Source organism: Ipomoea nil, unplaced genomic scaffold (genome assembly GCF_001879475.1).
Source record: "Ipomoea nil cultivar Tokyo-kokei standard unplaced genomic scaffold, Asagao_1.1 scaffold1026, whole genome shotgun sequence".
NCBI classification, from domain to species: domain Eukaryota; kingdom Viridiplantae; phylum Streptophyta; class Magnoliopsida; order Solanales; family Convolvulaceae; genus Ipomoea; species Ipomoea nil.
In genome coordinates, this window is record NW_017617454.1 from 3,806,420 (window position 1) to 3,819,265 (window position 12,846).

The 12,846-nt window shown below is 34.3% G+C and overlaps 1 protein-coding gene across 1 annotated transcript; it reads left to right on the forward strand.

Annotated features, from left to right (window-relative positions):
- The first annotated feature begins 4,260 nt into the window (after window positions 1-4,260).
- Window positions 4,261-10,489, forward strand: LOC109180357 (cysteine-rich receptor-like protein kinase 2). Its single transcript, XM_019329883.1, has 8 exons — window positions 4,261-4,702; window positions 8,174-8,583; window positions 8,670-8,792; window positions 8,881-9,008; window positions 9,102-9,309; window positions 9,421-9,652; window positions 9,746-9,896; window positions 10,013-10,489. Exons 1-8 carry the CDS (start codon window positions 4,329-4,331, stop codon window positions 10,337-10,339), a joined length of 1,953 nt encoding a protein of 650 aa, XP_019185428.1. The 5' UTR covers window positions 4,261-4,328; the 3' UTR covers window positions 10,340-10,489.
- Window positions 10,490-12,846: the final 2,357 nt, after the last annotated feature.

Below are 12,846 nucleotides of genomic sequence, written 5' to 3' on the forward strand. Positions count from 1 at the left end.
AGAACAAATATTTCTTAAAATAGGTAAATGATTCTATTTCTAGAATTATTTTTTACCATAGATAGAATTACTTTTTTTTTTTGAAAATTTTCCATGCGGTATATTAATGAATAAACTGAATGATAGAGTCAGGAGGGACAGAGTCCCAATACATAGCTTGGTCCTGATCGAAAGCTAGAGAAGCTAAAGTATGAGCATGTAAATTTAAATTTCTAGAAATGTAACTTAAAGAACATCTCGTAAATAACGATATAGCTGTCCTACACTGGTCCACAATGATCCCAAGGTAGGAGTAGTTAGCCGCGTGGCTTGAGCGCATAGTATTTTGTAAGTCCATGCAATCTGTCAAAATGTCCACTTCCACGATACCCCGATCCTTAAGCCAAGAAAGCACCTCCTTACAGGCCAGTGCTTCGGCCATAGTAGCCGAGAATGCCACAGCCAGCCGTCCATTTGCTGCCGCAATAAACGAGCCATGGTGCGAGATGAGAACCACACCGTAAGACGCCTCCCCAGTACCTGGCCTGAACCCCGCATCGACGTACCAGCGCGGAACATTACCGCCAGCCTGATCGGTCACGGCAGTAGGTGCCGGTGCAGCCACCGAGGGTTGCACTCGTCGATATGCTTGCATGGCCGCCACCGCTCGGTTCCAAGTGCGACTCGGTCTTGGGAGAGCCTGCTCCCATACCGCCGTATTGCGGGCACTCCAAATAGCATATAATATAGCCACTGCTAGGCCACACTGTTCCTCTGTCAAGACAGTAAAAATTCCCATAAGCCATGTCGACAATGAATTAGTAAGTATATTGGTTACAGGCAACCCCGACAAACACCATACTAATTTAGAATAATCACACAAGAGTAATGCATGCATGACGTTTTCTTGCGCCCCTTGGCACATTGGGCAAAACGGGTCAATCTCAACTCGTCGCATTATTAGATTGTCTGTAGTAGGAAGGATTCCACAGACTGCTCTCCACAAGAAGGTTTTCCATTTGGGTGGCACTTTCAATTTCCACATAGTAACCCATTTATCAAAATCACCTGGGCTATGCTCATAATCCCCCTTAATCTGTCTATAGGAATTTTTAACTGAATATATTCCATTCATCTCACCCTTCCAATACCATGTGTCTTCATATTCCGGGCTAACAGGGATCATTAAAATACGTGTGACATCCTCAGGAATAAATAAGTCAGTCAGAATATGCGGATCCCAGGTATTAGTCTGTTGGTCAATCAAACCTGCTACATGGGCATGTCGTAATTCCTGGGGCATTATTGTTTGGATCAACGGACTGGGATTATCTGGTAACCAGGGATGCCCCCATATCAATGTTTTTTGTCCATTCCCTACACGCCTCCTTACCCCCGAACAAACCATTCCGTGTGCAGCCATTATACTTCTCCAGCAAAAACTTGGGCAATTCCCTATGGTAGCATCAACAAAAGATGTATTCGGATAATACCTGGCTTTATATATTCTTGCCACCAAAGTGTCGGGGTTTGTGAGAAATCGCCATGCCTGTTTACCCAGCATTGCCAAATTAAAAGCCCGTAGATCTTTAAATCCCAGTCCCCCATACTTTTTAGGGACGCATAATTTATCCCAAGCTTTCCAATGTATCTTCCTATCTGTTCCAGAACCCCACCAATATTTGTTCATGGTCCTCTCAATTGATGTGCAAACTGTCTCAGGTAACAAAAAAACACTCATAGAAAAGGTTGGCATAGATAGAATTACTTAAAATAGGTAAAAGATTCTATTTCATTTCTAATCAAATTCAAACAACATAACTAAATTACAATTCTACCCTTTTGTATTAATTTTTTCCTAATATAATTTGTATTTTAATCTCAATTCCATCCATTAATTCCAATTGTATAGATGGCTGAGATGAGATCTCATAATCTTTTATATATATATATATATATATATATATATATATATATATATATATATATATATACACACACACACACATACACATCATGTACCATCACAGCAAGCAAGAAAAATAAGTGATAAAAAAAATCTCCAGTTGATTCACATACTTGACTAGTGCACAAACACGTCATTTGATCCAAACCGCACCACAAGTAAATGCACAAACATATGTACAATAGTGCGCACACGCCAAGTATACAATGCACACACCTACACATAAGATGAATACAAAGTGCACACTAGGCCATGACAATGTAACACAACTACCAGTAACTAATAGTGCAAATGCACACTTACGGATCGAATGACATAGTGCAACCACCATTACTTGCGAAAACTAAACATAGGTCAATCACAAATATAGAATTATAGTCAATATTATACTCAAACAAAAGATAATTAAAAACATAAAAATCAATTTGAGCTCATAGCTAGGGAAAAAAAAATGCATAAGAAGAAGAAAAACTCAAAGCAAGATGAAGAAAAAACCCCACATGAAGAAAGAGAATACATCAACAAGAAAATCCGAATTTATCATAAATTTTTTAGTACTACTGACTCTGTTACAATATAGTATATGTTCATAGCTATTTTCTCAACCTATTGAAGTACAAAGAGTCAATATCGCCCCTACTGGGGCTCAAATCCATGACCTCCCATTTGAGAGAGTTAGTATCCACAAATAATCATTATATTCCAGCCTTCAAATTACCAAAACAACCCTATGTAAATAAATATGAAAAATAAAAAATCACAATCATGCATACACATATCCAAGATGGACAATCCAAATTTAATTTGTCCACACTTCTCAATCATGTGGGAGATGGTTTTCTCACACACACAAGTCTCATAATAACACCAAGTATGGAAGTCAAAATATTGAAATACCAAATATAATTCCAAACCATTAGAATGGGGAACTTGGAACCAGTGAAAACCAAGACCCAAGTTGTCAAGGCTTTTAATTTTGTCATCCAGTCAATTATCATCTAGAATTGAAGATGACATTTGATGAATTGTTCTTGCATTTTTGTATTATGAGAGTAAGCCCAGAATTGGAGTTCAATCCGGCGTTAGACTCATCTATGGCAATTTTTTTTTTTAATTTTTTTAATTTTCATGTAATACCAACTTTTTTTTTTAGTACTATTGACTATATTACAATACAATATCTGTTCATAATTACTTTCTCAACCTACTAAATCACAAAGAGCCAATATCACCCCAACTTTTTAAGTTTTGAAAGACTTTATATTATGAATTAGAGAATGATAGCCTTTAATTCGACAGGGATTTTTTGTACTTTTTTTTTTCTTTTATAGTAATTTAAATGAATATTATTATATAATAATAATAATAATAATAATAATAATAATTATTATTATTATTATTATTATTATTATTATTATTATTATTATAAAAATAAATTGGGTTAGAATTTGAAGGAAGAAGAGGAAATGATGTTAAATTAAAAATGCAATGATATGGCAGTACATAAGGTTTGCTGTTGAATTTGAAAGAAATGTGTAGAGATAAAAATAGGCGGTAACCATTAAAATGACGCACCTTAAGTACGCAAATCACGAATCTTAAGCACACAAGTAATGCACTTTAAGCACACAAATTATGCGCACCTAAAGCTTTAGGTCGACGCACTTTAAGTACACAAACCACGCATTTAAGGTTTGAAACTGGTGCACCTTAAAGTTTCAATAACTCACGCACCTTAAGCATACAAATCATGCAACTTAAGAAGAAACCCACGCACCTTAAGTATACAAACCTCACACCTTAACAATCGCACAACCGCACCTGAGAGTGCCAATTGCACGGCAACCCATATATATATGTGTGTGTGTGTGTGTGTGTGGGGGGGGGGGAGGGGGGGTTAAAAGTAATACTATAAATAAATAAATAAATAAAGCAATATTATATATACTATCATTTTTAATGTCATTTTTTTATTCTCCCTTATTAATTTAGAAAAAAATGAGTGGAATCTTTTAATTCATTTACTCATTATAATTTAATTATTATCATTTTCCTAAAGTTAAAATGGTACCGTATTTCCTTCCCAATCAATTTTATTATAATTTTCTTTTATTTAACGAGAAATATCGTTTGTTTTTTCATTATACCTGATTTATCTGGTCCTAACTCCTATGGGTTATAATAAAAATATACAATAATAAATATAATAATGGAAATTGTTGACTAGCAACGACTCAACTCAGCATGGAATATCAGTGTTGATCCTAATACATCCTCCAATTGTATTCCTATATATATGTGTGTGTGTTTACCCTCTATTTCTTTATAAGCCATTAAATTTTGTGTATTTCTCCTCCATGAGCTGAGCCTACACTGGTCGAATATGGTGGAAGGCTCAGGCGGCAGGTGGCGGTGGTTGGCGGTGGTGATCATGGTGGTATCAGTATCAGAACCTGCGCTCTCAAACCCACAAACCAACCAAGTAGGCGTGCTGGGTTGCAGTCCCTTCAATTATACCGACGTAGCAGATTCTATGAGGGTACTGAACGCCACCTTTGCTGATCTGAGAAACCAGTTATCCAGCGACAACAAACGCTTTGCCACCTCCACTCAGCAGCCTGTGTACGCAATGGCGCAGTGCCGAAACTACCTCTCCACGGCGGACTGTGTCGCCTGTCTCGACGCCGCCGTGGTTGCAACCCGAAACTGCTCCAACAAAACCGGTGGTCGTATCATTTTTGATGGCTGCTTCCTTAGGTGAGTTCTAGTAAAGTGTAAATATAATATGAGGAGTGTAAATTCTCAAATGGGTCCCTTAATTATAGCCACTGGTTAATTTGTATCTTCGTTTTTTTTTTTTTTTTTTTCCTACTTAATTTGATCCTCCGACTATGAAATTTTTACTCAAATTTGTCATTCGTTAAGATTTCGATCATTTGGGCCTTAAAATTAAGGGCAAATTCGTCATTTCAATTACTTTCCACCTATTCTTCTCAATTTGGTCCTCTAACTATAAGATTATCATTCTCTCAGCAAATTTCTCTCACTTTCTAAAATGGGCCCCACTTCCACATCATCACATTTACAAATTTTCTACTATTTGTTCTCCATCCTTACAATATTCTCTCACTTTCTAAAGTGGTCCCACTTTCATATTATATTATATTATTATAAATTATAAATTATAAATATAATAATAACAAAATAATAGTCAAGCACCTTGTCCTTAAATGACATGTAGTAACCTCTCCCATATGAGAGGTCATGAGATCATGCCACAATAGAGAAGTTATTGACTCTTTGTGCTTCATTAGGTTGAGAAAGTATGTTTGAACAGATACTACAATGTAATAGAGTCAGTAGCAAATTTTTACTCATTTAGAAAGGAGGGTATTGGCTGGGATGGGGTTAGCCTAATATGTTAATTTCAAGATTAATATAGCTCGTTGAATTTTATCCTAATATTGAATTATATTTTTATCCCCTAGTAAATACTTCTAGTTTTGCCTGGCAAATTACACTATGAACCCGAGTTTATCTTGAACTGTGAATCTTAGTCCAAAATAATTTCAAGGCTATGTGCCTACAATTAATATATTGTGTGCCCTTGTTAACAATTTTTCTGCCTATAAATAAATTCTATGCACATATATATTAACTGCAAGCAAACACATAATTTATTAACTGAAGGCACATAATTTATTAACTGTATTTGTAATTAATAAATTATGTATCTACAATTAATAAATTATGTGCCTGCAATTTATTTATAGGCACAAAATCTATTAATTGAAGACACGTAATATGTTAACTGCAGACACATAATTTGGATATTGTTTTGAACCGCTTTTGTAATTCATTACTATTGTATAAGTTATGTTTTTTAGTTCCATTTTTCACACATACTAGTTTCGTCATAGTAACATTGAAGTATCATTTTAATTAAACTTTATGTATATGCTATCCAGTTTCATTTTATACGCACAATTGGCTCATTATAGCAACAGTAAAGTATCATTTAATTCCATTATACTTTCATTTGATAATATACAATCTGTATGAACTCTGCTATATATTCAGTATCATTTTATATATACATACAAATAGGTTCACTTTATATAGTAATAATAAAATATCATTTTTAATTATACTACAAGTTCATTTGATAATATACATATTGAGAAAATTTCAATTTTGGTCACATGACTATAAGGGCTTTGTTAATTTCAGCACATGACTTTCAAAAGTATCAATTTAGTACCTTGACTATGTAAATTTTATCAATTTTGGTCACTTCGGCCAAATTTGACCGGAAAATCTTAATCTAACATTTAGTTTATAATATGATCAAAAGATCATTTTGCCCCTCAGATTATAGATTACGTGTTGGGTTAAATTTTTTTGGCAAAATTTGACCGTCAATTTGGCCTGAATGACCAAAATTGACAAAAATTACATAGTCAAGGTACTAAATTGACACTTTTAAAAGTCAGGTGCTGAAATTAACAAAGCTCCTATAGTCATGTGACCAAAATTGAAATTATCTCTATACATATTTGTATGAACTCTGTTATTTAGTTTCATTTTATATATACAATAGATTTATTATAGCAACACAATAATAAATTATGTATCTGCCGTCAATAAATTATGTGTATGCAATTTATTTATAGGCATGAAATCTATTGACTGAAGTTTCTGATCCATGGTAAAATTTACCGGGAAAAAGTAAAATTATTTACTATGGGGTAAAAATGTAATTTAATATTAAGATGAAATTCAACAAACTATATTAATCTTAAAATTATACACTTGAAATTAACGGATAAAGTACCTGCTAGGTCCCTGTATTATAGTGTTTTGTTCAATTCAGTTCTTGTACCTTAATTTTACTCATTTTAATCCCTGTACTTTAAAATTTAGAACAATTAAGGACAATACTTAACACCGTTTATTTTCTCAGTTAAGTTTGCCCACGTGGCATTGGATTTGCCATGTCAAATTTTGTGACGTGGCATTACAATATGATTTTCGGTCAAAATAGACTAAGGATTCAAACGCAAGACCTTTTGCCTAAAGAATGAGCTCTCCACCTCCAAGCTACACATTAATCTTGTTACAAAATAGTTAAAAATTTGTAATAAGAGTTTTTCGTCTGAACCCAAGAAAGCATCAATTACTCATTGAATTTATGAATTATTTTTTATTATTGTGTATTACAGTTTGGGTATATATGTTTTTAGATAATCAAAAATTTGGTGGGTTGTTTAAAATTAGTACATTATGGTGCTATTTAAGATGTTATGTGATGAATGAATATTTGACTTACTATTTAAGATGTTATGTTCTCAACACTCTATCAAACGGGCATTTTTGACTCATAAAGTGTGTAAAAGTTCATGATTTTTATTTTATTTTAGAGCAAATTACACTTTTGGTCCTGTGACTATTGGGGGTGTGTTAATTTGAGTACGTGACTTTTAAAACTAACAATTTAGTCCTTTAACTATCATTTTTTTAGCAGATTTGGTCCTCCAGGCCAAATTGCCGGTGGAATTTGGCCGGAAAGACGTTCGAATTTTTAAATAAAACGCTATTTTTTTACAATTAAAAAGACCGAATTACCCCCACTAATATTTGATTTAAAAATTCGAATGTCTTTCCGGCCAAATTCCACCGGCAATTTGGCCAGGAGGACCAAATCTGCTAAAAAAATGATAGTTAAAGGACTAAATTGTTAATTTTAAAAGTCACGTACCCAAATTAACACACCCCTAATAGTCACAGGACCAAAAGTGTAATTTGCTCTTTTATTTTATTTTGCTTTGACTAGTGCACAACTTTTTATATTCTGGTGGAGAGCTTGGTGCCCACATGTAGACAAATAGTCATTATTAAAAATATTTAACTATCTTGTAATAAGATTAATGTGCAACATAGTGGTAGAGCCCTCATTCTTTATGTAAGAGGACCAGATAAAGACACAAAGTAACAAATGATATAGTACGTCAAGACCAATTTGATAATTTACTCATATAATAATATTTTCAGCATTCATCTTACCGCATTTGTGTTAGATTATTGAGAACAAGAAATAATAACAATGGTAAAGTGTCTAACTCAATGAGAGATATTGTATATAATCAACGTATTTATAGGTAACTGTACAAAAGTATCATGTACTGTCATTTGGTACATATGACATATTCAATAGTTTGTTTTGTATAGGTACGAGGACAGTTACTTCTACGAGCAGATTACAGATGCAGGAACCTATCCAACTTGTGGCAAACGAACTGACCCCAAACAAGATGTTTTCAATACGACAGCAAAACAACTGCTATACGAGCTTCAACTTGCAACCCCCAGAATTAATGGCTTTTTCGCCGCAGCAAAGCAGGAGGCCTCTGGTGGTGGTGGTAGTGGTGGTGCCGCCTTTGCGGTGGCACAATGTATTGAAACAATCGACGAAACTGGGTGTCAGGCATGTTTGACAATAACTTACAGAAACATACTGGGTTGTTTATCAAAATCTGCATCTGCAAGAGCTATTGCCCCAGCTTGCTTCATGAGATACTCAAACAAACGCTTTTTCCCGAATAACCAGACAACTAACCTAGCAGCCTTCCTAGAAACAGGTATAAAATTAAATCTGTTCAGATCTCTTAATGTTTCTTAAGCAGCACTCGTTTTTAACTGGTAACATCATATCCATCTTCTCCAGGGAGTTCAGGAAAAAAGAAAGCTATTATTGGAGGTGTAGTAGGTGGTGTAGGAATAATCATATTGGTATTAGCAGCCATTTTCATTTATCGAAGATCAAAAAAGCCAAATGCAGCAAGAAGAGGTGATCGAATTGAAGCTATCATTATCATATCCAATCAGCTTATTGATACAACTTTCACCTACTATACTGTTTTGTTAAAATTGTTTAGGCAATATTCTGGGGGCAACTCAGTTGAAAGGTCCAGAGAACTACAGATATAAAGATTTGAAAGCCGCAACAAAAGGCTTCAGCCAAGAAAATAAACTCGGACAAGGAGGTTTTGGTGATGTATACAAGGTTAGCAAATAACACTTTCAATTACTTTCTTGTTTATCTTACAATTTGTCAGGAATTTCAGAAATAATTAATAATCAAAGCACAAACATTCAGGGCACACTAAAGAACGGGGATGTGGTTGCGGTGAAGAAACTGGTGATTTCCAGTAGAGCAAAGGCAGACTTCGAGACTGAAGTTAGGCTTATCACAAATGTTCATCATCGCAATCTCATTCGCCTATTGGGATGTTCTGCCAAAGGAGAAGAGCTGCTACTGGTTTATGAATACATGGCAAATGCCAGTCTTGACAGATATATATATGGTGCATGCCCCGCTAAAACCTACATTGATATTGTTTTGATGATCTGATATGGTTACTTTTGAGTTGCATGGGATGTATGAACTATTCCCATTTTTATGATTTGATTGGCAGGAGATAAACGAGGGATGTTGAATTGGAAGCAACGCGTTGATATAATATTGGGTACAGCTATGGGTCTTGTCTATCTGCATCAACAGTTTCATGTATGCATTATACACAGAGACATCAAATCCAGCAATATACTACTTGATGATGACTTTCAGCCCAAAATTGCTGATTTTGGTCTGGCAAGGCTTTTACCTCAAAATCAGAGTCATGTTAGCACTAAATTTGCAGGAACTTTGTAAGCCGGCCTTATTCTTTTCCACATTTTCTTATCAAGAGAAATTAATACTTTTAACCACTAAACGAGACCTACATACTCATGTTGCACTAGGGGATATACAGCACCAGAATATGCAATTCATGGCCATTTATCAGAGAAAGTTGACATCTACAGTTTTGGCATCGTCATCCTGGAGATCATTAGTGGTAGAAGGAGTAGTGACATACGAGTCGAGCCTGTCACCGAGTATCTCCTTGAACAAGTAATTTCTTGTCTTTTCTATTCTCTCACTATTAATTTATACTTTTAGTTAAAACATAACACAAAATTATCCTGATTGATTTTTTCAACATTTGACTTGTGCATGATTTTATATAGGCATGGAAACTGTACGAGAACGAGGAACATCTACGACTGGTAGATAGCACTTTAGACCCCAATGACTATACAACAGAAGAAGTGAAGAGAATATTGGAGATTGCATTGGTGTGCACCCAATCACCCCCCAGTCTGAGGCCAAGCATGTCGGAACTAGTGATTATGCTTTCTTCAAGTGATCGTTCAATCTTTCAAAACCAACCAAACAGGCCTACCGTTATTTCTGATTTGGGGAATAGGGTACAGGTACTTTCGGACACATCAGCCACCACAGCATCATCCACTTCTCATGCCACTGCTTCAATTTCAGATGTCTCCGGCCGCTAGGCTTTTAATTTTATGAAGAGCACGTGAGTGTTCTATGATGCTGTATCTTAAATATTTTTATCTGTGAGATGCGTTTAGTCCAGATAAAAATGTGTATAATACTTATATATGGATTCTCATGGAATAAATTTTTTGTCATTTGTGTGATTTTATTGATAGAAAGTGGTTGAAAATTTTGGTGGGGAAGGTGTTTTTGGTTCAAAAAACACTTGTAAGTGTAACCAATGATCGAGTTTTTATGGAAGAAATGGAAGTGGAAGAAGGTCTAATTCCTGACTGGAATATGTTGCTGCTAAACTTGCTGCAAATGTACTTAAATCTTGGCCACAGAAAGAAACATTTAAGGTTACCTTTTAATTTCTGAGTTCTAAGTATGCAATTCTGGAAAGGATTGCCCAGGTGACAAATTAGATGCCAACAGCACACTCTGGAACTGTTAAGAAGGACCTTGCGGAACTGTTATATAGGATTGGAAGAAAAATTTCAGTGGGTTAGCGGATTACATTAACTGATTGTAAAAAGATATTTGGTAATTAGCTAGCTTATTAAATGTAAAATGATTTTTAAGAGTATAATTTATTTTCTCAAAAAAATGTTTTGAGCAGTTGTTTGAATTTTAGCATTTTAGAACAGTAAGCTGTAATAAAAATCTGATTAACCAAACACTTATATAGTTATATTGACTGTTTAATCAAGTCAAACAGCTAATAGTGATCAGACAAACCAAAATTAACTGATAAGCTAACTATGTTACCAAACAAAGTCATAATATGTTAACTCACAAGGCATATATTATGTTAATTGCAGACACATAATGTATGAGTTTTTTGCACATTTGGTTCCACGACTATAGTGTCACTAACAACTTTGATCCACGACTTTTAAAACTTGTAAAATTGGTCAACGACTATGACTTTCTTAGTAAATTTGATCCTTCCAATACATTTTCTTTTCAATTTTTGCCGGAAAATTTTACTCTCCATTTTAACATGAGTAATATTAATATTGTCTTTTCCATCTCACATTTTTCGTTAATATGGGCAAATTCATCATCCTCCCCATTTTCCGTTAGACAAAGGTTGTCACTAACAACATTATTTATTTATTTATTTATTAATGTCATTAGTTTGTGAGATGGAAAAGACAATATTACCCATGTTAAAATGGGGAGTAAAATTTTTTGGTAAAAATTGAACGAAAAATGCACCGAAATGACCAAATTTGCTAAGAAAGTCATAGTCGTGGACATATTCTACAAGTTTTAAAAATTATGGATCAAAATTGTTAATGACACCATAATCGTAGGACAAAAGTGCAAAAAACTCCATAATGTGTCAAGATATAATATAGTTAAAAAAGATATTTTCTTTTATCCAACATCTGAAATTGTTTTTCAAAATTTAACTCTTTTATTTATCCAAATAGCAGTTGGCAGTTTAACTCCCGGGAGCTGCATGCAATGCCAACTTGGGTGCCTATTAATGCAAGGGTGTTTAATTGGAAAAAAAAAAGACTTCATAGGTGTGACAAATGACCACGGCATTTTAATTTCTGTGACGATTTCTTTGTACATAGTATTCTTGACGTGTCTAAAGGGCTTGTTTAAGAGGATGAAGAAAACAAAAGTGGACCAACACCTATGGAGAAAAACGCCAGGGGGATGCTAAAATTCCAGGCAAAAATAAATGAATTTGTAATGATACAAGTTACATTATGTGTGCGCGTGCATATGTCAAAGTCTCATAATAACACCAAATATGGAATTCAAAATATTGAAATACTATACCCAAATAAAACCAAAGCATTACTATGGGGGACTTCGAACTAGTGAAAACCAAGACCGAAGTTGTCAAGGCTTTTAATTTTGCCAACCGGCCAGTCAATTATCATCTAGAATTGAAGATGACATTTGATAAATTAGGGTCTTGTATTTTTGTATTATGAGAGTAAGCCCAGAATTGGCGTTAAATCTGGCGTGATAGTAACTATGACAGTTTTTTTTTTTCATGTAATACCATCCAACATTTTAAGTTTTGAAAGACTGACGCATTACGAATTAGAGAATGATAGCTTTTAATTATTTGACAGGGATTTTTTTCTTTACTTTTTTTTTTTTCCTTTTATAATAATTTAAATGTTAATATTTTTACGGAGTATTATATAATTAAAATGGCTTGGAATTTGAAGGAAGTAGAGAAAATGATGTTAAAAATGAGTATGCTATAGCAGTACGTAAGGTTTACTTTTGAATTTGAAAGAAATTTGTAGGCATAATTTTTTGAAAACCAACATATCAAATAGATAAATTAAGGGTTAATCAATGATTTGGTTCCTCAATTATTAGCGAACTGTCAATGTAGTCCCTCAATCGCTTATTCATCGATTTGGTCTCCGAAATTAATTATTTTTAGTCGATTTAGTCCCTCTGGCCGTAGTCCATCAACAACCGGTGAGAGCTCCGATTTAGCAAGGACATTTTGGTCTTTTCTTGTCTTCAAGCAGTTGCA

Coding starts and splice junctions, on each gene's coding strand:
- LOC109180357 (XM_019329883.1), top strand. CDS start 4,329: ATGGTGGAAGGCTCAGGCGGCAGGTGGCGGTGGTTGGCGGTGGTGATC. Junction 8,584..8,669: donor AGCAGCCTTCCTAGAAACAG/GTATAAAATTAA, acceptor CATCTTCTCCAG/GGAGTTCAGGAAAAAAGAAA. Junction 9,897..10,012: donor CCGAGTATCTCCTTGAACAA/GTAATTTCTTGT, acceptor GATTTTATATAG/GCATGGAAACTGTACGAGAA.